Source organism: Muntiacus reevesi, chromosome 1, assembly GCF_963930625.1.
Source record: "Muntiacus reevesi chromosome 1, mMunRee1.1, whole genome shotgun sequence".
NCBI lineage: Eukaryota > Metazoa > Chordata > Mammalia > Artiodactyla > Cervidae > Muntiacus > Muntiacus reevesi.
Genome location: NC_089249.1, coordinates 193,952,132 through 193,972,533, shown reverse-complemented (window position 1 = coordinate 193,972,533; position 20,402 = coordinate 193,952,132). Strand labels below are relative to the sequence as shown.

Here is a 20,402-nt window from a genome sequence, read left to right as displayed (position 1 = left end):
CCTACCAGGCTCCTCCATCCATGAGATTTTCCAGGCAAGAGTACTGGAGTGGGTTGCCATTTCCTTCTCCAGGGGCTCTTCCCAACCCAGGTCTCCGGCTTGCAAGCAGACGCTTTACCGTCTGACCCACCAGGGAAGGAGCAGGGAAGAGTGGTTCTATTTGGAGGCACTGGGATCCCTAAGAAGCGACAGCAGGGTGCGACCTAGCCTGGGTGCCCCAAGGGGTCTCTCTCCCGGGGAGGCGCCCTCTGACCCATCTGACCCATCCTGGTCATCTCTGAACCGCCCTCACTCCACCGGATGCCAAGACCAACAGAACCTGAGGCGGCTGGTGCAAAGGGCACAGTCCCAGCGAAGGTCGTAGCAGCCAGGCCCAGCCCCCCTCTTCCCGGCTGTGGCCTCTGATCGGAGGGAGCTTCTCAGCCTGGAAGCTCCTGGAAAGTGGGGGTGGCGGGTGCAGGGCCAGCTGGGACTGGCCCATTGGAGGAGCTGAGGCCTGGGAGAGGCGTGGGAGAGACACAGACGGCGAAAGACTAAGAAGCGACTGAGAGAGAGAGACACAGAAGACGGGGAGAAACAGAGACGGAGAGACCCCGAGAAATCAGAAGGCAGACACACGCGGAGAAAGTGAGGGAGACAGTCATTCATTCACTCACTCACTTCGCGGCTGCTTACTGGGCACGGACTTGGGTCCAGGCAGTGCCCGGAGCAGTCGCAAATCTCTGCCCCTGTGGGGCTGACTGTCTGGTGGGGACACAGCCCAGAAACCTGATAACCGAGTAAATCACGTTGTCGAGAGTGATAAAGGCGAGAGATACGGGGTGGCGGAAGCGGGACGACCAGGGGGACTTACGAGCCAGATTCTTTTTATCTGGGGAGGAGAAGCTTCCCACCAGCATCTGGACTGCGCCTGACCCTCCCCCACCCGCCCCAAACTGGGGATGGGAGAGGGGAAAGCGGGTGGGGCCTGCGCCCGGAAGCCGATGGCTCTATCTGTTGGGGGCGGGGGGAGGGAAATTGAGGCTGCTAAAGACCCCTCTTAACTCGGGTTGCCGGGGTTCCTCCGCCGACTGGACGTCCTTGGGGTGCAGCCCAGGAGGTTCAATCAGAAGGAAGGTGGTAAAAGGGGAGGGTCAGTGCCCAGGGCACAGAGGGGACCCCTCTATTAGGGGGGAAAGAAGCTCAGGCTGTGGCCGCCGGGGCTGAAGAACCCTCCCCCTGTTCGTGTCTTCGGATCCTCCCACCGCGACGGAGCGTCCCTGGGAGGGCCGCCCGGGCCCCGAGGGGGGAGCCGAGGGCTGGCTAGTGCCAGTCGGCGCCGAGGGCGCGTTCCATTGCCGCGGCGGGTGGTACAGGCTGGCAGACACGCGCTGGCAGCCGCGGGCTGGCAGCCCGTACCCCAAGAGGAGGAGGGGGCAACTGCTGGCGATCGCCAGCGCTCTGCCTTGGAAGCCGCCCCCTCGCCTGCCCCCAGCCCCGCCTCCCGAACAGGGGCCGCTCTCTCCGCTCCCGGCCGCGCGGATGTCGAGCGCGCACTACCTGGGCGCAGGGGTGAGTGTCCACCACTGGGTCTTTTCGCGCGCGGGGCTTGTCCCGGCCCGGGGGTGGGAGTTTCCCTGGCCACCGCCCTTGTCCGCTTGGCTTGGATTTCTCGGGCCTTTCCCGAAGGCTCTTGGAAGGGGAAAACCTGAGATTTCGGGACTAGATGCGGGGACGCGGGATGGGGGTGGGAGGCACCCGAAATTCCCCAGCTTCGTTCTCTCCCAGCCACACCACTGCAGGTTTCGCTACCCTACCCTTGTCTCCAGGCAAAAGGAGGAGAGGTGGGAGGTACACAGACTGCGAGCCACTGCGCAGTGTCCCCAGCTCAGCGAGTGTGACCCTGGGGTGACCCTCATCTGCGTGTATTTGGTGTCCCCTTCCCCCCAGCATGGCTGAGTCCGTGACTCGCTGAGTCTGTATTTGCGCCTGGTTCCCTGTGTGCAACTCAAGCCGTCTGGAAGGCATTTGTTTCTGCCCTGTCCAATTAAATCCGTTCCCCTCCCTAGGCCCTGGTTTTCTCGTCTGTTCAGTGGGGCTTCCGTGACTGAGTCTCAGTTTCTGCGTGGATGTGTTTGTGTGGAGCATGAAAATCTTTGTGTCTGCTTCTCTGAGAGGTACTTCGTCTGAGCCTCAGTTTCCTCGTCTGTAAATTGGAGTTAAGGGGAGAGCTGCCCAGGGTATGTTAGCGCGAAGTCACAGTTGGGAGGTATTATTATACTCTAACGACGTGTATGTCCCTCTGCAAGAGTCTATGAGAGGTGAATTCCGTCTGCTGCCCTCAGGCTCTGGCCCTGCAAAATGGGTGGAGTTTTCTCTGCTTTCTCACTGGGGTTTTGCAGCGAATGAAGCGGGGAGTTCGCAGGGAAAAAACCTCTATGCAGCGAGGCGTAGATTGTGGGGTTCTGGGTCCCAGGGGGTGGGTGGAGGTTGTGAAATTGTGGCCTGTGAGACTAGGCATAAGATCCTGTCTGTGTGTGGGGGAATTTGTATGTCTCTTTCAGTGTCCCCTTGTCCATGTGTGAATGTACTTCCTTTTTTTAAAATTTATTTTTTGTGCTTTCTTTTAAAAAAATATTTTTATGTATTCTTGGCTGTGCTGGGTCTTTGTTGTTGCCTGAGCTTTTCTCTAGTTGCACCCACTGGGGATTACTCTCTAGTTGCCCGGCGCGGACTTCTCCTTACCTGGGTTCTTTTGTTGCAGAACACCGGCTCTAGGGCGCTGGGTTTTCAGTAGTTGCGGTGCGTGGGCTCAATAGTTGTGAGGCACAGGCTCAGTTGCTCTGCGGCCTGTGGGATCCTCCCGGACTAGGGATTGAACCCTTTTCTCCTGCACTGGCAGGCGGTGGATTCTTATCCACTGGACCACCAGGGAAGACCTGAACGTACTTTCATGGTTCCGTGAGAGGGTGTAACTGCGCGTTTTGCCCTAGTTTGTGACTATCTGTGCACATGTCCTTGTCGATGGGTCACTGTATTCGTCCCTTTCTCTGTGTGGGTGTTTCTGTCTGTTTTTGACTAAGATGCCTTTGGATATCCGTGCCTGTGGGTGAATTATTAATGTCCCTTTCACGTGGGACTCTGTTAACCCTGTCCCCTCGTGATATGATTTGTCTCTTTGTGTCGGCCTGTCTCCATGGACACCCCCCTTCTATCCCAAATTCCCTTTGGGCCCCGGCGTGCGTGTAGGGTAGGGAGTAAGGGGTTAGAACCCCTTTCCCAGGTCAGGCGCCGCCTATGCCTGCCTTCGGAGGCCGCCGGGAATGGTGCGCATCAGGCCTGACATTGCTCCCAACCTCTCCGCAGCCTTGGGGCGGGCGGCCCATGGAGCCGAGGCTGCTGCGGGTCGCGCAGGAGAGCGAGGTCATCGTCCAGCATTACAACTACACCGGCAAGCTCCGCGGTGCGCGCTACCAGCCTGGCGCGGGACTGCGTGCAGACGCCGTCGTGTGCCTGGTCGTGTGCGCGCTCATCGTGTTGGAGAACTTAGCCGTGCTGGTCGTGCTCGGACGCCACCCGCGCTTCCATGCGCCCATGTTCCTGCTTCTGGGCAGCCTCACGCTGTCCGACCTGCTGGCCGGCGCCGCCTATGCCGCCAACATCCTGCTGTCGGGACCGCTCACGCTGCGTTTGTCGCCCGCGCTCTGGTTCGCTCGTGAGGGCGGCGTCTTCGTGGCGCTCTCCGCGTCCGTGCTGAGCCTCTTGGCCATTGCACTCGAGCGCCTCCTCACCATGGAGCGTCGGGGACCCGCGCCCGCCGCCCGTCGGGGGCGCACGTTGGCGCTGGCGGCCGCCGCCTGGGGCTTGTCGCTGCTCCTCGGACTACTGCCGGCGCTCGGCTGGAATTGTCTGGGCCGTCTGGAGGCCTGCTCCACGGTCCTGCCGCTCTACGCCAAGGCCTACGTGCTCTTCTGCGTGCTCGCCTTTCTTGGCATCCTGGCTACCATCTGTGCGCTCTACGCGCGGATCTACTGCCAGGTGCGTTCCAAAGCGCGGCGTCTACGGGCGCACCCCAGGACTGGCGAGGGCGCCTCGATGCGCGCGCGCCACACGCCGCGCTCCTTGGCGCTGTTGCGCACGCTCAGCGTGGTGCTCGTGGCCTTCGTGGCTTGTTGGGGCCCGCTCTTCCTGCTGCTCTTGCTGGATGTGGCGTGCCGGGCGCGCGCCTGCCCTGTGCTCCTGCAAGCGGACCCCTTTCTGGGCCTGGCCATGGCCAACTCGCTCCTGAACCCGCTCATCTACACGTTCACCAACCGCGACCTGCGTCACGCGCTCCTACGCCTCGTCTGCTGCAGCCGGGGCCCCTGCTGCCGAGACCCAGGTGCCTCCCGGCGATCCGGGAGCGCCCCTGGGGCTTCGGGCGACCTGCACCGCTGGCTGCCTCCCGGCCTGGACGGGAGCTCCAGCCGCTCCGAGCGCTTCTCGCCCCAGCGGGATGGGTTAGAGACCAGCGGTTCCACCGGCTGCCCTGCTGCACCCACGGTCGCTGGGACCCTGGTATCCCCACCAGCTACAGACTGAGGCCCTTTGACTGCCATTGCACTCCCTAAGAGCTCTTTTGCAGACTTTCTTTTTAAATAAAGGAATTTATAGGCAAAAGCAGCCAAAGATGAAGATGGTGGAGGCAGAAAAGACCTAGGAAAATATATTTTATTGACGCTAAACTCCACAGCAATGAACAAAACAGACAAAAATCCCTGCTTTTGTCGAACTAATGTTCTTGTGTCGGACTCAGAGATGATACCGGAGTGAAGAAGCGTGGAGATGATTCCGGTGACAATACAGTGATGCGATGGTGGTCAGGTGATGCCTTTTTGAAGAGGTGGTAAGATGTGATGGGAGCTGAGGTGGTTATTATCCTGGGAACTTTAATTTTTGGCATGTGGGATCTTAGTTCCTTAATCTGGAATGAACCCACAACCCCTGCAGTGGAAGCAGGGAGTCCTAACTATGAACTGCTAGGGAATTCCTTGTCCTGGGAACTTCTGAAGGAAGAGCATTTCAGGATGGGGGAACAGCAGGTGCAAAGGTCCTAAGGCTAGGATACGCCTGTGTGTTCTCTCAAAAGCAAAGATCTTAGTGCCACTGGAGCAAGGATGGAGAGGCAGAGAAGAAACAAAGATAGGAAAATAATGGGGCAGGTGGGGCAAAGCCTTACGGACCCAGGGGAGAAACTTTTTTGCTCTGAATGAAGTAGTACTCCTGGAAGGTTCTAGGCAGAGGAAGGACTTAATTAGGCTCAGGTATTTACACATGCCTCTGCGCTCTGTAGAGGGTGAAGCCAGGAGAACTGGGTGATGGTAACTGCCTAGGGGAGTGATGACAAAGACTGGGACGGTATGGATTCTCCACAGACTTCGGAGGAATTGGACAGAATTATTGAGGAATTGGGTGTGGGGGAGAAAGGAGTCAAGGACAGGTGTTCACTTTTAGAGGAGAGGCCAAAGACGGAGCACCCCAAAACTTGACTCTAGGAGACTCAGCCTGTTCCTCTGTGAAACAAGATTTTTTTGAAAGTGGTATCAGATCCTTCATAAAAGAATAAAAATATAATTGAATAATAAGAGTAATTACAGTTGATTTTACCCTTGGTGGCTCAGATGGCAAAGAATCTGCCTGCAATGTGGGAGACCTGGGTTCGATCCCTGGGTTGGGAAGATCCCCTGGAGGAGGGCATGGCAACCCACTCCAGTATTCTTCTTGCCTGGAGAATCCCCATGGACAGAGGAAACTAGTGGGCTGCAGTCCATGGGGTCACAAAGAGTTGGACACAACTGACCAGCTAAGCATAGCACAGTTACTCCCATAGTGTTCTAGGCCTGCGGCGTGCCTTTTTCTCACCTTTCCTGCAGTCTTGTAAGGTAGGTTTTCTCACTCCCATTTGACGGATGAGGAGACTCCAAGAACTGAGTATTTTGTCCTATTTTCTGAGCCAGGATATTAGCCGAGGAGGTTAGGCTCCAAGGCTCCAAGGTTCCAGGAGGCGCAGTCTGTTAAGCCCAGACCGACACTCACTTTGTTCAAGGGTCTGCATTTTCGGCCAGGGGCGATATTAGAGCCCCAGCTGTGCCCATGAAAGGTTCCAGGCGTCCTGAACACAGTTCCCAGCTGTCTTGGGCTCCCAGCTGTCTCCAGGCACATTCCTAACCTCAGTGTGGAGAGGCAGGCTGGAGAGGGGGCAGGGTGGGTTTGGGGAAAGGGCCTGTGGCTTCGGGTTCAGACTGTGACACACCACTTGCTGGGACACAGCGGAGCTGCAGGCAGCCGAAAGTACGCGGTGTGCCGGGGTGGGGGTGGGGGGGCACTGACCACCCAGGGGACCTGAGTTCCTGTGGGCCACGTTCACACTGTGCCTGGATGCTGTAAGCACTGGGAAAACCAACCTATTTCCTCGAACACAAACACTCAAGCCTGGGGTCACATGCCAGTTCGCTTTGAGAACGGATTCTAATTTCCTATCTGGTTTGGTTCCAGTAACCCCCGGCTCCTGTAATCTTCCAGGGCAACCTGAGCCACCCCACCCCATCGCTCAGTTGTTTGATGATGGTGTGATAGCAGAAGAGTTGTTTACTTGTTCACATTCTACAAGATTCAAAAAGCACCAGTTCCCAACTCCTGGATATATACACTTGGCAAACTTGCAGAGCCATTCTGTAGGCAAATGATCTGAAATGTAAATATATCTCTCTTTTTACACAACTTTAGCATTGCTCTCCACCTTGTTTTGATCGTTTAATAGTATCATCTTGGAAATTGTTGCATGTCTAGATTTTGTACTGTGTTAATTGGACCAGCCTAGGTGCCTTAAACAACCAAAATTTATTTCTCATAGTTCTGAAGGCTGCAAGTCCAAGATCAAGGTGTCAGCATGGTAAGATTCTGGTGAGAACTCTCTTCCTAGCATATAGAAAGCTACCTTCTGGCTGTGTCCTCACATGGTGGAGAAAGAGATCAAGTTCTCTGGTGTTTCTTCTGATAAAGGCACTAATGCCTTCATGAAGGCCCCACCCTCATGACCTCCTCTAAATCTAATTACCTCCCCAAGCCCCCATCTCCAAATAACATCACTTATTTTTTTTATTAGTTGGAGGCTAATTACTTCACAACATTTCAGTGGGTTTTGTCATACATTGATATGAATCAGCCATAGAGGGTTTTTTTTGTTTTTTTTTTTGTTTTTTTTTTTTTAGTTGGAGATCACTTATTTTTATATGTGGGCTCAGTCACTCAGTTGTGTCTGACTCTGTGACCCCATGGACTGTAGCCTGCCAGGCTCCTCTGTCCATGGGATTTTCCCAGGAAGAATACTGGAGTGGGTTGCCATTTCTTCCTTCAGATCATCTTCCTGACCCAGGGATGAAACCCTAGTCTCCTGCATTGGTAGGCAGATTCTTTACCACTGTGCCACCTTGGAAGCCCAAATACCATCATCTTATGTTAGGGCTACAATATATGACGGTGGGGAGGGGGCACAGACCATAACATTTTTTATGTCACTTTATTTTTTAATTGAAGGATAATTGCTTTACAGAACATTTTTTTCACATTTAAAAATATTGAGGTAAAACATTCACACAGCTAATGGGTTCTTTTTACTGGCTGCATAGTATTTCACAGCATAGATTACACCAGGGCTCTAGGGATGCACACAAGTGTTGAGTCCAACACTTGGCATCTAAACAGTATTGCAGTAAACATCTGTGTACATACATCCTCCTAACCGTGTGCAAGGGTACCTTGGATAAATTACTGCACATGTCACTGCTGGGTCTCAGGGCTTGTAGATGTTAATTTTGAGATATACCAGAGGTTTCCTTTGGCATGTGGAGAAGGGTGTGGGTTTGCTCACAGCGTCAGCCACTCCCCGTACAGTATTTGGCGGCTATGCTATGGCGCCACCTCCGGAGCCACTCAGAACCACAGCTTCACCACCGCCACTGGTTTGGGAGGAGAAGCAAGAAACCCCACCCCAGCCTTCTCCTGCGTGGGATTAATCCCAGACCCGGCGCAGGGAGGCAGAATCTTCCAAATTCACTCCGGAGGGCAGGTGGAATCCTTCCTTAGACCAGTATCTGTTTAGTCTAGCGTCTCATACAGACGGACTCTTAAAAAAGAAAAAGAAGAAGAAGAAAAAAAAAAAACCCACATACATTTAAAAGTTAACTTTATATAACAAAGAGCATAAATGGAAAATCAGTATCACTTTCCATGAAAATTAACAATCCTTCATATTTATTGAGCGCTAGCATTCTCAATTAGTTCTCCCAATAATCTACCAGGTAGGTGCCTTTGTTATTAACAAGGACTGTAGCCCACCAGACTCTTCTGTCCATGGGATTTCCCAGGAAAAAATACTGGCGTGGGTTGCGATTTCCTTCTCTAGGGGATCTTTTTGACCCAAGGATCGATCCTGTGTCCCCTGCATTGCAGAAGCATTCTTTACCACTGAGCCACCACGGAAGCCCTATGAACATTTTACGAGGAAGGAAATTGAAGCATGCAGTGGTTAAATTATGGGTCCACCCGCGCAGAGCTAGAGAGTGGCAGAGCCGGAGTTCAAATTCCCAACTGCGAGCTCCTTGAGCCTCCAGACTGGAGATAAAAAACAAAAACAATAAAAACCCCAGTAGGTAGGTAGACAGCTCTGCCTGGATCCTTCGGCCACCTGAACGTGAGGCCTGCACTGTGTGGAGTTAAAAGAGCAGGTCGTGGAAAGCAGACCCGCGCTGAGACGACGAAACCCGGCGGATGGAAGGGACTGCGAAGGGGTTGGGGGACGGGCCTGGTGCGCTTAGCCGTGCGCCCTTGCCCGCTGCCCTATTCCTCGCCCATGGGCGCCGGGCACCTGAGGGAAGGGCGGGGAATCCCGACTCCTTCCCCGCCGCGCCCTCTCCGCCCTCTCCCCGCCTCCTTCTCGGGCGTCCCGAGGCTAACCCCCCACTCGACGGCCGCGACCCCACAGGCCCCGCCGCCCCGGAGCCCAGCTACAACCCCCTCCCCCGCCGCCCCGGACGGTGGAAGCGCTCTCGGGTCTTCAACAACGAAAGTCAGGCGGGAGCCGCCCCCGGGCCAGGCCACGGCCCCTCGGGCTTCCCGGAAGCTCGGTGCGCGGGTGGCACCAACGTGCCCGGAGCCACCGCCGCGCCCCCAGGCATCCCCACCCCGCGGTGAAGAGTATCGGAGGCTACGCAGGTGAACGCGCAGGCGGCGGCGGGGAGGTGTATCCGGTGATCCAGGATGCAGGGAAGCGCTGGGCCTCGAACCCGGGGCTTTGATTCTAGGCGGCTCCGACCACGCGGGCTGGGTGCGGCCCAGGGCTGGGTCCTTGGCCTCGCCGCGATTACCGGCGCTGCGGACGCCGCTGTGGGGCTGCGCAACTGGGCAACAGCGAGCGTGGGCGGGGAAGGGGGTGGGGGAGCGGCCCGCGGCCGTCTCCGCCGCCCGAGGCCCGGGCCCGCGGGGACTTTTATTCTGACACGGCCGGCTCCCGGCTCTGCTTAGTCATGGTGACCTGCGCGCGCTCCGCGCCTCCCCCCTGCGAGCTGCGATGGAGGCGCCCGGGCCTGGGCGACGGAGGCGGAGCCCGAGCGCGGCCATGGCGGGGTGAGTGAAGCGGCCTGCGCCAGGGCTGAGGGCACCGAGGGTCTAGAGTGCTTTGCGACCGTGTCCGGCGGCCGGAGCACTGGGCGATGCGGGGCCTGGTCGCCTCGGGGTTTCCCGCGGCTCCGCGGAGCGCCAGGAGGGCGCGGCTCGAGTCCGGACCTTTTGTTGGACGGCGCGACCGGCGGGTGATTCCGGGAGCGAGAGGCCCAGGAAGCGTCGCGCGGACGGAAGCCCTGGGATTCCGGGGCCTTTGTGGCGGGGGGACCTTGGTCTGCGCCCCGGGGCTTGCGATGGAAAGGCCGCGGCGGGGTCACTTCCTCCCTTCTCTAGGCCTTGGCTGCGCCGGCGGGACATGCGCAGTCCCCCACTTACCGCTTCTTGGGGGTGGGGGGAGTGTCCAGTGCCCAGGGGGCACCGTTGACCGTTTGGCTAAAGACCAAGAGGCAGGCCCGGGCCTCGGCTGGGGAGAGGCGGCCAAGCAGTGTCCAGGGCACGGTGGAAGAGCAGGGTGCTCTGGCAGGCACAGTGGAGTGGGCAGTCAGCCAGCCACAGCTTACTGACCCCTGCGTCGTGCCAGGCCCCAGGCGGACTGCAGGGGAGGCAGGAGAGGGTGGGCAGGACCCTGACCTACGCAGGGCTACCTGCCCTCTGAATCCTGGGGCTCAGGGCCAGAGAGACCCTTCATCCATCAGCAAGCAAGCAAAGGAGCTGATTTCCATTCCTGACAAGTGGTGTGATGGAAATAAAACAGAGAGGAGGTAACTCTGAGTGGAGCCCAGGGAACAATAAGATGAAGAACCTCTTGTAGATCCCCTGCCTCCTCTTTGCTTGACTTTTCCAAACCCAGCTCGTGCCCTGACCCTCCAGACTCCACAGGATTCACAGGCACCCTCCCTTCATTAGTCTTTCTATCTCATCACACTCTTCCCTGATTCTCCAGGTCGGCTCTCATTCTGCCTCTGAGTCTTTGCACTCACTGTTCCCTCTGCCTAGAAAGCTAACACCCCTCCCCAGCCTCCCATCCCCACCCCTTCATAAGTTCATCCTTCTACTCTCAGCTCCAAAACAGGCCTGGACCACCTGATTTTAAAACAACACCAGCACGCCACACTGTCACAATGCTGTTGTCAGTATCTTCATGGCCCTAAAGCCTTGCTTACTTCACTTATAGTCCTTTCCTCCCCAGTGTTGGCTTCAGGGGGGGCTCGGTGCATGTCTCTGGCTCCTTGCTGTGTCCCTGGTGCCTAGAACAGTGCTGGTACACAGGACATGTCCGAGAAGTGTTGATGGGGTGAGTGAAGGAATGAGTTGGACATGCTATGAGCAGGGATGGGCCCCAGAGAGCTGGAACAGAATGGGCAAAGGGAACAGGTGGACGGGAGCTGACTCTGAAGGTCTTTGCAGGCCGTTGAAGAGTTTGGTTTTATTCTTCATGCCTCAGGGAGTGGGGCGGGGGGGCGGATTCTGAGCAGGGGAGGGTCACCATGTGACCTACAATTTAAGGTGGGCCCTTGGACTGGTGAGGCCATGGGCAGTTAGGGAGCACAAATGAACACTGCTTTACCTGGGCCTGGGAAGGAAAACTGGTCTAGGAGTCACTTTATCTTAGAAAAGAAGGCCTAGCCCCCAGCCCTGTACTCTCCCCCTCCAGGCCCCTGAGTGCCAGTGGTGGTGTCCCTTGTCACCTGGAACCCCATGCAGCCGGAACCCAGGCCTAGCGGGCCCGGGGCCCATACCCAATTCCTGCCCCTGAGATCACAGCGCCCCAAGGGGGCAGGGGACACGGTGATGTACGCCTCCACCGAGTGCAAGGCCGAGGTGACGCCCTCCCAGCATGGCAACCGCACCTTCAGCTACACCCTGGAGGACCACACCAAGCAGGCCTTTGGCATCATGAACGAACTGCGGCTCAGCCAGCAGCTATGCGACGTGACGCTGCAGGTCAAGTACCAGGATGCGCCCGCCGCCCAGTTCATGGCCCACAAGGTGGTACTGGCCTCATCCAGCCCCGTCTTCAAGGCCATGTTCACCAACGGGCTGCGGGAGCAGGGCATGGAAGTGGTGTCCATCGAGGGCATCCACCCAAAGGTCATGGAGCGGCTCATTGAGTTCGCCTACACCGCGTCCATTTCCATGGGGGAGAAGTGCGTGCTGCATGTCATGAACGGTGCTGTCATGTACCAGATCGACAGCGTGGTCCGCGCCTGCAGCGACTTCCTGGTGCAGCAGCTGGATCCCAGCAACGCCATCGGCATCGCCAACTTTGCCGAGCAGATTGGCTGTACGGAGCTGCACCAGCGTGCCCGGGAATACATCTACATGCACTTCGGGGAGGTGAGTGAGGGACGGGGACAGGGCACCAGGGCTTCAGAGCAGCCTTGGGAGGACCAGGGAACAGACAGGTGGTCATCACCGTCTCCCCTTGAGAGGTGAAGGGTCAAGGCAAGGAGGTGGAGAAAAATAGGGTTGAGCTCCCAGTCTACATATCTGCCACAAATCTGGGAAACAGCTGAAGAAAGTGAGAACTTCATGGGTCTCTGGGCTTCCTGGGGTCAAAGGTGGAGACAGAGGGCAGTGACTATGGCAGCAGTTCCACCCTAGGGTGCCCTGAGCAGGGCCTGACGTTCCAGGCAGTCAGTAAATATTTATTGAACACCCGTGACATGCTGTCAACTGCCAGTGTGACCCTTACACAGGTTTTCTTTAGTCCACAAAGTATTGTGCTCATACTAATCTTTGTTTCATTTTCATTTTTAAGTGGAGGAAGTTGTGAGTAGAGAAAATGAGTGCTTGTTGAGCACTTGGTGTGGGCCAGCCTCTGTTCTAAGTGATTTCCAGCCTTTAAATCTCTGAGTCTTCCCAGCTATCCTAGGAGGAGCTATGCTTTGCAGTGCCTTCCTGGAATTTTTTTTTTTTTTTTTGACCACACCACACAGCTTGCAGGATCTTAGTTCCCCGACCAGAGATTGAACCCTGGCCCTGGCAATGAAAGCTCTGAGTCCCAGCCACTGGACCACCAGGGAACTCCCCCTTCCTGGAAATTTTTAAAATCACCCTCTCGTGGCTGGGACCAGCTAGGTGGACACTACCCCTGGTCTCCATGACTTTCCTTCTCTGCCATCTTGGGGGTTGACCAGATGCCCCAAGAAGCTCTGACATTAGTCTTAGGACTTATGGCTTCCAGGATGGTGGCCCAAGAGCAGGGTTGTCCCGCTGACCTGCACAACACCGGTATCAGGGGGTTGCCTTGGCTTGGGGTAGCAGGAAGCTGGGAACCCGCTGATGTGGGGTGACTGAAATTATTTATATAGACCAGTGCCAGACAAGAAATATTTCCCTTAGCAATAACCCTGCTAATGAGTTAGCAACTAATATAATCCCCCTTTTATAGAGGAAGAAAACCAAAGCACAGAGTGTTTCAGGTTTTTGCCCAAGGTGGCACAATTAGAAGGTAGTGGGCCAACACTGCAACTCAGGCTGCTTTCTTCAAGCCTGAATTTTTTTGTCTTTCTAACATATTCTGTTGCTATTTCCTTTGTAGTCAGTCTTTTGAAAAAAATAATTTCATTAAAAAAAGAAAAGGGTAACATTCTTACAGTTCAGATACAAAATGATACAAAACCTAAGAGGTACGTTGTTTCTTTTTCCCATTTATGTACTTACCTGCCCTATGCCTGGCATGTAGTGTTAACTCATTGAATCCTCACACACTGAGAGTTTCATACTATTCAAATACCTGTTTCTCTTCTTTAAATTTTTATTTATTTGTGGCTGTGCTGGGTCTTCGTTGCTGCTCACAGGCTTTCTCTAGTTGCAGTGAGCAGGACCTCTTCTCTGATTGCGCTGAGCAGGCTTCTCAGTGCAGTGGCTTCGCTTGTTGTGGAGCACGGGCTCTAGAGCAAGAGCTCAAGATGATGGCACACGGGCTTAGCTGCCCCAAGGCATGTGGTATCTTCCCAGTCTAGGGATCAAACCTATGTCCCCTGCATTGGCAGGTGGGCTCTTAATCACTGGACCACCAGGGAAGTCCTCGAATGCCTTATTTCACACCTGAGGCAGCTGAGATTAGCAGAGGCAGATTGAGTGTCTTGTCCAAGGTCCTAGCAGGGGCTTGGCGAGGGGCTGGGGGGTGGGAGTGGAGAGAGACCTGTAAGTCAGCCCATGACACTGTCGCCCTCTGCAGGTGGCCAAGCAAGAGGAGTTCTTCAACCTGTCCCACTGCCAGCTGGCGACCCTCATCAGCCGAGATGACCTGAATGTGCGTTGCGAGTCCGAGGTCTTCCACGCCTGCATCAACTGGGTCAAATATGACTGCGAGCAGCGGCGCTTCTACGTGCAGGCGCTGCTGCGGGCTGTGCGCTGCCACTCGCTCACGCCCCACTTCCTGCAGATGCAGCTGCAGAAGTGTGAAATCCTGCAGTCGGACTCCCGCTGCAAGGACTACCTGGTCAAGATCTTCCAGGAGCTCACCCTGCACAAGCCCACGCAGGTGATGCCCTGCCGGGCACCCAAGGTGGGCCGCCTCATCTACACGGCCGGCGGCTACTTCCGCCAGTCGCTCAGCTACCTGGAGGCCTACAACCCCAGCGATGGCACCTGGCTCCGGCTGGCGGATCTTCAGGTGCCCCGGAGCGGCCTGGCGGGCTGTGTGGTGGGCGGGCTGCTGTACGCCGTGGGCGGCCGCAACAACTCGCCTGATGGTAACACCGACTCCAGCGCCCTGGACTGCTACAACCCCATGACCAACCAGTGGTCGCCCTGCGCCTCCATGAGCGTACCCCGCAACCGAATCGGGGTGGGCGTCATTGACGGGCACATCTATGCTGTTGGCGGCTCCCACGGCTGTATCCACCACAACAGTGTGGAGAGGTGAGTGGTGGGGGCCGGAGGCGTGGGATCCGGGGGTTCCGCTGCTAACATGCCCCATGCCGTTGGGATCTCGGGTTTTAAAATATTTGTTTATTTATTTTTTGGAGAAGGAAATGGCAACCCACTCCAGTATTCTTGCCTGGAAAAGTCCATGGACAGAGGAGTCTGGCGGGCTGAAGTCCATGGGATTACATGACTGAACATGTGTGCACGAGGGTGGAGGGAAATGGGTTGGTAGCAATAAAGTGGTAGAACTAAAAAAAAAAAAAATTTTATTTACTTATTTTTGTTTGTGCTGGGTCTTCATTGCTGCACGCAGGCTTTCTCTAGTTGCTGTGAGCCGGGGCCACTTTTTGTTGTGGTTCACAGGCTTCTTATCACAGTGGCTTCTCTTGTTGTGAAGCGCAGGCTCTGAGTCTGCCAGCTTCAGTAGTTGCAGCATGTGGGCTCAGTACTTGTGGCACAGGCTTAGTTGCTCCACGGCACATGAATCTTCCTGATCGAAGACACAGGGATCGAACCCACGGCCCCTGCCTTGGTAGGTGGATTCTTATCCACTGCACCTCCAGGGAAGTCTTCCTTTCACTGTGGAGTGCTTTTCTCTGTGCCTTCCCTTCCGGGAGTGGCAGCCTCAAGGTGAAGCTAAACTCCTGGGAGATGTATGGTCATGACCCTGGATGATGTGTCTTGGCCTGGGAACTGTTTACAGGGCCATCACACACCCATACAGCGACTTATTAGCAGATTTGGAAAAAGTTCCATCAGTTTGAAACTGTTGGGATGTTAATATGCTAATTTTGTTAAAACACGACACCTCCCTGCCATCTATCCATATGGCTGTAAGAAACACACATACGAGGTCTGTTACCGGGAAAGGTGCCCCTTGATGTGGCGCCCTTGCGCTGTACGCAGTCTGTACAGAACAACTGTGCAGGGTGACCCTGTGTTTGCGTGCGTGCTCACGCAGTTGTGTCTGCTCTGTGACCCCATGGACTATATAGCCTGCCAGGCTCCTCTGTCCACGGAATTTTCCAGGCAAGAATACTGGAGTGGGTTGCCACTTCCTCCTCCAGGGGATCTTCCCGAACCAGGAATTGAACTGGTGTCTCCTGTGTCTCCTGCATTCATACAACACTTAGCTTAGGCAGTGGTCTGATGGGACCATTTGAGTCCAGCAGAGGTGCAAGTGACCTTGAGCAGAGGGGGGCCGGCCGTGAACCTCAGTTTCCTCATCTAGAAAATGGACCTACTGATAACTTGCATTGTAGGGAATCCTTGTGAGAATTGAAGAGTTCAGGTGAGGGACTTCACAGGTGTTGCAGTGGTAAAGAATCCACCTGCCAATGCAGGAGACCTGGGTTCTATCCCTGGTCCAGGAAGATCCCATATACCTCAGAGCAACTATAAGCCGGTGCACCACAACTATTCAGCCAGCACTCTAGGAGCCCTGGAGCCGAAACTACTAAAGCCTGCCTGCTCTAGAGCCCAGGCTCCACAGCTAGAGAAAAGCCTGTGTAGCCAGGAAGGCCCAGCATAGCCAAATAAAATTATTTTTAAAATTAAAAAACCCAAATAAAATAAAATAAAATTTGAAAAACCAACACAGGGGAATATCAGTGGGGGCCAGTGTCCCGGGTTGGCTGGGGCTGCTGTTGTCATCGCTGCTTTCTGTGGCAGGTATGAGCCGGAGGGGGACGAGTGGCACTTGGTGGCCCCAATGCTGACACGAAGGATCGGGGTGGGAGTGGCAGTCCTCAACCGTCTGCTCTACGCGGTCGGGGGCTTCGACGGAACAAACCGCCTCAACTCAGCCGAGTGTTACTACCCAGAGAGAAACGAGTGGCGGATGATCACACCCATGAACACCATCCGGAGCGGAGCAGGTGGGAGGGGGCCATGGGGAGGGGAGCCAGGAGGAGCACCCGCCTGACCCTGGGAGTGAAACTCATAGAGCTCCTGCTGCTTGCTCTTGGCTTTATTTCTGCAGGGTCGCTCAGGAGAGGGGAGGAAGGGAGAGGGGAGGGTGTCCCCCCCAAGAAGGTGATGGCTGGGGCCCCCAAGGCCAGGCCCCGGAGTCACCTTCTCTGTGTCTTCCGGTTTAGGAGTCTGCGTCCTGCACAACTGTATCTATGCTGCGGGGGGCTACGATGGTCAGGACCAGCTCAACAGCGTGGAGCGCTACGACGTGGAGACAGAAACGTGGACGTTCGTAGCCCCCATGAAGCATCGGCGAAGCGCCCTGGGCATCACCGTACACCAGGGAAGGATCTACGTTCTTGGTGAGGCCTGGGCGGAGAAGCCCACCTAGCCCCTTTCAGTAGGAGGGCTTCACATGCTTCTTTCCTTCCTACCCCTCCCCAACCCCCACCCCCTTGGAGTAGTGACCGACCATCCCTCCTGCCCTCCCTGCAGGGGGCTACGACGGTCACACATTCTTGGACAGCGTGGAGTGCTATGACCCAGACACGGACGCCTGGAGCGAGGTGACCCGGATGACCTCTGGCCGGAGTGGGGTGGGCGTGGCCGTCACCATGGAGCCCTGCCGGAAGCAGATTGACCAGCAGAACTGTACCTGTTGAGCCACTTCTGTTTCCTGAGTGGAAAAGAAAAAAAGGTCCGATCCAGAGTATTGTTTCTGTACAAAAAAAAAAAAACCCAGGGACAAATGAAGAGGCTCCACAGCACAAATCGTGGTCTCCAGAATGGGAGGCTGGGACACTGCGGTGTTCCAATCACGATGTGAAAGAAAAGAAGGCTAGAGTGGGAACTCGTGAGCCTGCCAGAGCAGTCCCAGGAATGTCCAACGAGAGCCTGCCCAGGAGGTGGGCGCGGGAAGGATGGGCTTCCCAGAGAGAGGCCCCCCACACCCGCTACCCCAAGACTAGGCCTGGGTCCCCCACCAGCAGCTGCCACCTCCCTGTGGGATGAAAGCAGGTTCCAAGGACAGGTTGGTTTTCATCCCCTGCGTCTTTGTGACTGTTTCCTAGAGGCCTGGGAAGAAGCCCACTGAGGCCTTGGGGGCGGAGGCCCCTCCAGAGATGAGGACCCCAGGGATGGGCCTGTACATAGAAACCACTGGATTTTGCTGCTCGGACAGTCATTTTGTTGATAAGTAAGCCTGTAACTTTCAGATGAAAATAAAGAACAAACTAACTAGTGTCTTCCACCTGGGCTCTCAGCCAGAGATCTCAAACCTGTGGGAACAGAAAGGACTCTTCTCTTGACACGCACTCAAGTCTTTTGATTTAAGGCTTGGATTTGAAACCAGTTTGTTATCTCGGCTCCGCTGAATTTTGATATGTAGGGCATCTTTCTCCCCTCGAGCAAGCCACACAGGGCTCACTTTGTGTATCACTTTCAACTGCTTTGAAGACAATGACCTAACTCCTTGACACCTCTCCTAGGGCTCCCCGAGATTAATTGCACACATGCGCAGTTTATATTTTCACAGTATATATTATTACATTTTCACAGTTTATATTAAGACAGAAGATCCCCAACATGGGCTTCTCGAATGGCTCTGTGGTAAAGAAGCCGCCTGCCATGCAGGAGAAGTGGGTCCCATCCCTGGGTCGGGAAGATCCCCTGGAGAAGGAAATGGCAACCCACTCCAGTATTCTTGCCTGGAAAATTCCGTGGACAGAGGAGCCTGGCAGGCTACGGTCCATGGGGTTGCAATTGAGCGACTAAACAATAAGAACTATCCCCAGCATGCCTTCCAAATTCAGTGAAAGTCCATCAGGTCATATTTATGCACTTCAGTAACATAGACCGAGGCTTTTGTTTTATTTAGGTGCCTGAGTATTCAAAAGGCAAAGGCCTCGATAGCTTGGCTCCTTCTAAACAGCCTGTGTGAATTATGTGGCCTGGATCTTTTCTTCTGCCGGTCAACTCTCTTCGTGCTGGGGAGTGGAGAAAAGAATGGTCTCAACTGTTGGGGATTCCACAGGTTCTTCCAAACAGCTTAGCGAGGGAACATTTTATTCTTTCCTTGCCAGCGAAAACATCCTACCTCCCATCTCTGGCTTCACTCAATCCACCTAAAGGCTGTCTTAGTTGTTGTCTTTAGTTGTCCATTTCTCTGGTCCTTGTCCTAAGATTTTTATGGAACTAGAAAATTAATCTGGCAATTCCCTGGCAGTCCAGTGGTTAAGGACTCACATCTTTCACTGCTGGGGCCCAGCCTCCACCCCTGGTCCAGGAACTAAGAGTCTACAAGTCATGTGGTGAGGCCAAAAAAAAAAAAAATGTTGGTTGCATTGAGTGGATGGGGAAAACTAGAAATTATAAACACATCTAGATAGTCTTCTAGCATTTGCAATGTATTTCTACATATTATTTGATCCTCAGTGATGCTATGAGCTAAGAAGGGCAAGCCTGGGTTCTATTTTGAAAACCTTTATGCATTTGGCCATATCGGATCTTGGTTGTGGAAGATCTTTGATCTTCGTTGAGGCATGTGAACTCTTAATTGTGGCGTGTGGGATTTAGATCCCTGACCAGGGATCCAACCTGGGGTCCCCTGCATTAGGAGCATGGAGTCTTAGACACTGGACCACCAGGGAAGTCTACAGATGAGAAGAGGAGGTTCAGAGAAGTGACCTGCCCAAGTGGTGGCGTGCAGACTTGACCTGTGCGGTACCCCAAAGCAGTCCCTTTCAGGCACAACTTGCTCCACCTGTGTGTTGAAGGGGATGTTACAGAGGTCCCATGGCAGCCCCTCCCTTGAGGTCCAGTGGTTGAGACTCACTCTGCACTTCCACTGCAGGGGGCACAGGTTCAAGGTTCAATCTCTAGGAGGGGAACTAATATCCTGCATGCTACGCAACTCGGTCAAAATAAGTAAGTAAATAAACGCACACATGTGCTCAGTCACGTCCAATTCTTTGCGACCTTATGGAGGCATATGTAGCCTGCCAGGCTCTTTTGTCAATGGGATTTCCCAGACAAGAATACTGGAGTGGGGTGCCATTTTCTTCTCAAGGGGATCTCCCCTGACCCAGGGATTGAACCCATGTCTGTTATGTCTCCTGTATTGCAGACAGATTCTTTACCACTTGAGCCATCAGGGAAGCCCAAGTAAATAAATAAATAGATATGTAAGTAGGTCCTGTGGGATCAGTGTGCATAGCCAGAAACAACGACCTAATCTAGAATAGGGATTTACATGTAATGTGGTTGCCAAAAGCCCCGCAACCTACCCCAGAGTGCTGTTTCCTTTCAGAGACATTAGAGCCGTGGTCTTGATGTCAGGTCAAGCTGGTTGAGTAAGGCAGTTTGGGTAAACAGTTTAGGAGTCAGGTAAACGGAAGTCAGGTAAACAGTTTTCTATCTGGAAAAACTACCTGGACGTCCACTTGGTGCTAGACCCTATGTGAGCTGCTAGACCAACAAAGGTGAGTATTTTTTAAAAACATTTTTAATTGGAGAATAATTGCTTTAGACTATTGTGTTGGCTTCTGCCATACAACAGCATGAATCAGGCAGCCATAAGCACACGTAGGTCCCCTCCTTGAGCCTCTCCCCCACCCCACTTGAGGTTGTCACAGAGTACCGCTTTGAGCTCCCTGCAAATTTCCCATTAACTCTACCTGTTTTATATATGGTAATGTGTATGTTTTAATGCTTTTCTCTCAATTCATCCCACCCTCTCCTTCCCCTGCTGTCCAAAGTCTCTTCTTTATGTCTGCATCTCTATTTCTGCCCTGCAGATAGTTTCATCAGTACCATTTTTCTAGATGCCATATATATATGTTAATATATGACAGTTGTTTTTATCTTTCTGACTTGACTTCAGTTTGTATAACATGCTTTAGGTTCATCCACCTCACTAGAACTGACTCAAATGTGTTCCTTTTCATGGCTGAGTAATATTCTATTGTGTATGTGTA

The 20,402-nt window shown here is 54.4% G+C and overlaps 2 protein-coding genes across 9 annotated transcripts; both read left to right on the top strand.

The window, feature by feature from the left end:
- The first annotated feature begins 493 nt into the window (after window positions 1-493).
- On the top strand, window positions 494-6,195 carry S1PR5 (sphingosine-1-phosphate receptor 5). 6 transcript variants are annotated; one of them, XM_065917768.1, is made up of 3 exons: window positions 511-1,551; window positions 2,049-2,156; window positions 3,346-6,195. In XM_065917768.1, exon 3 carries the CDS (start codon window positions 3,364-3,366, stop codon window positions 4,558-4,560), a length of 1,197 nt encoding a protein of 398 aa, XP_065773840.1. In that variant the 5' UTR covers window positions 511-1,551; window positions 2,049-2,156; window positions 3,346-3,363; the 3' UTR covers window positions 4,561-6,195. The 6 variants fall into 6 exon arrangements, with proteins under 6 accessions (XP_065773837.1, XP_065773840.1, XP_065773839.1 ...); XM_065917767.1 differs by having other exon boundaries at window positions 2,049-2,219; XM_065917765.1 differs by having other exon boundaries at window positions 494-627; window positions 2,049-6,195.
- Window positions 6,196-8,962: 2,767 nt separating this feature from the next.
- Window positions 8,963-17,677, top strand: KEAP1 (kelch like ECH associated protein 1). 3 transcript variants are annotated; one of them, XM_065917762.1, is made up of 6 exons: window positions 8,963-9,231; window positions 11,294-11,976; window positions 13,826-14,511; window positions 16,189-16,394; window positions 16,614-16,790; window positions 16,924-17,677. In XM_065917762.1, the coding sequence occupies exons 2-6, from the start codon at window positions 11,338-11,340 to the stop codon at window positions 17,088-17,090; spliced, it is 1,875 nt and encodes a 624-aa protein (XP_065773834.1). In that variant the 5' UTR covers window positions 8,963-9,231; window positions 11,294-11,337; the 3' UTR covers window positions 17,091-17,677. The 3 variants fall into 3 exon arrangements, with proteins under 3 accessions (XP_065773834.1, XP_065773833.1, XP_065773835.1); XM_065917761.1 differs by lacking the exon at window positions 8,963-9,231 and adding an exon at window positions 9,526-9,642; XM_065917763.1 differs by lacking the exon at window positions 8,963-9,231 and adding an exon at window positions 9,698-10,400.
- Window positions 17,678-20,402: the final 2,725 nt, after the last annotated feature.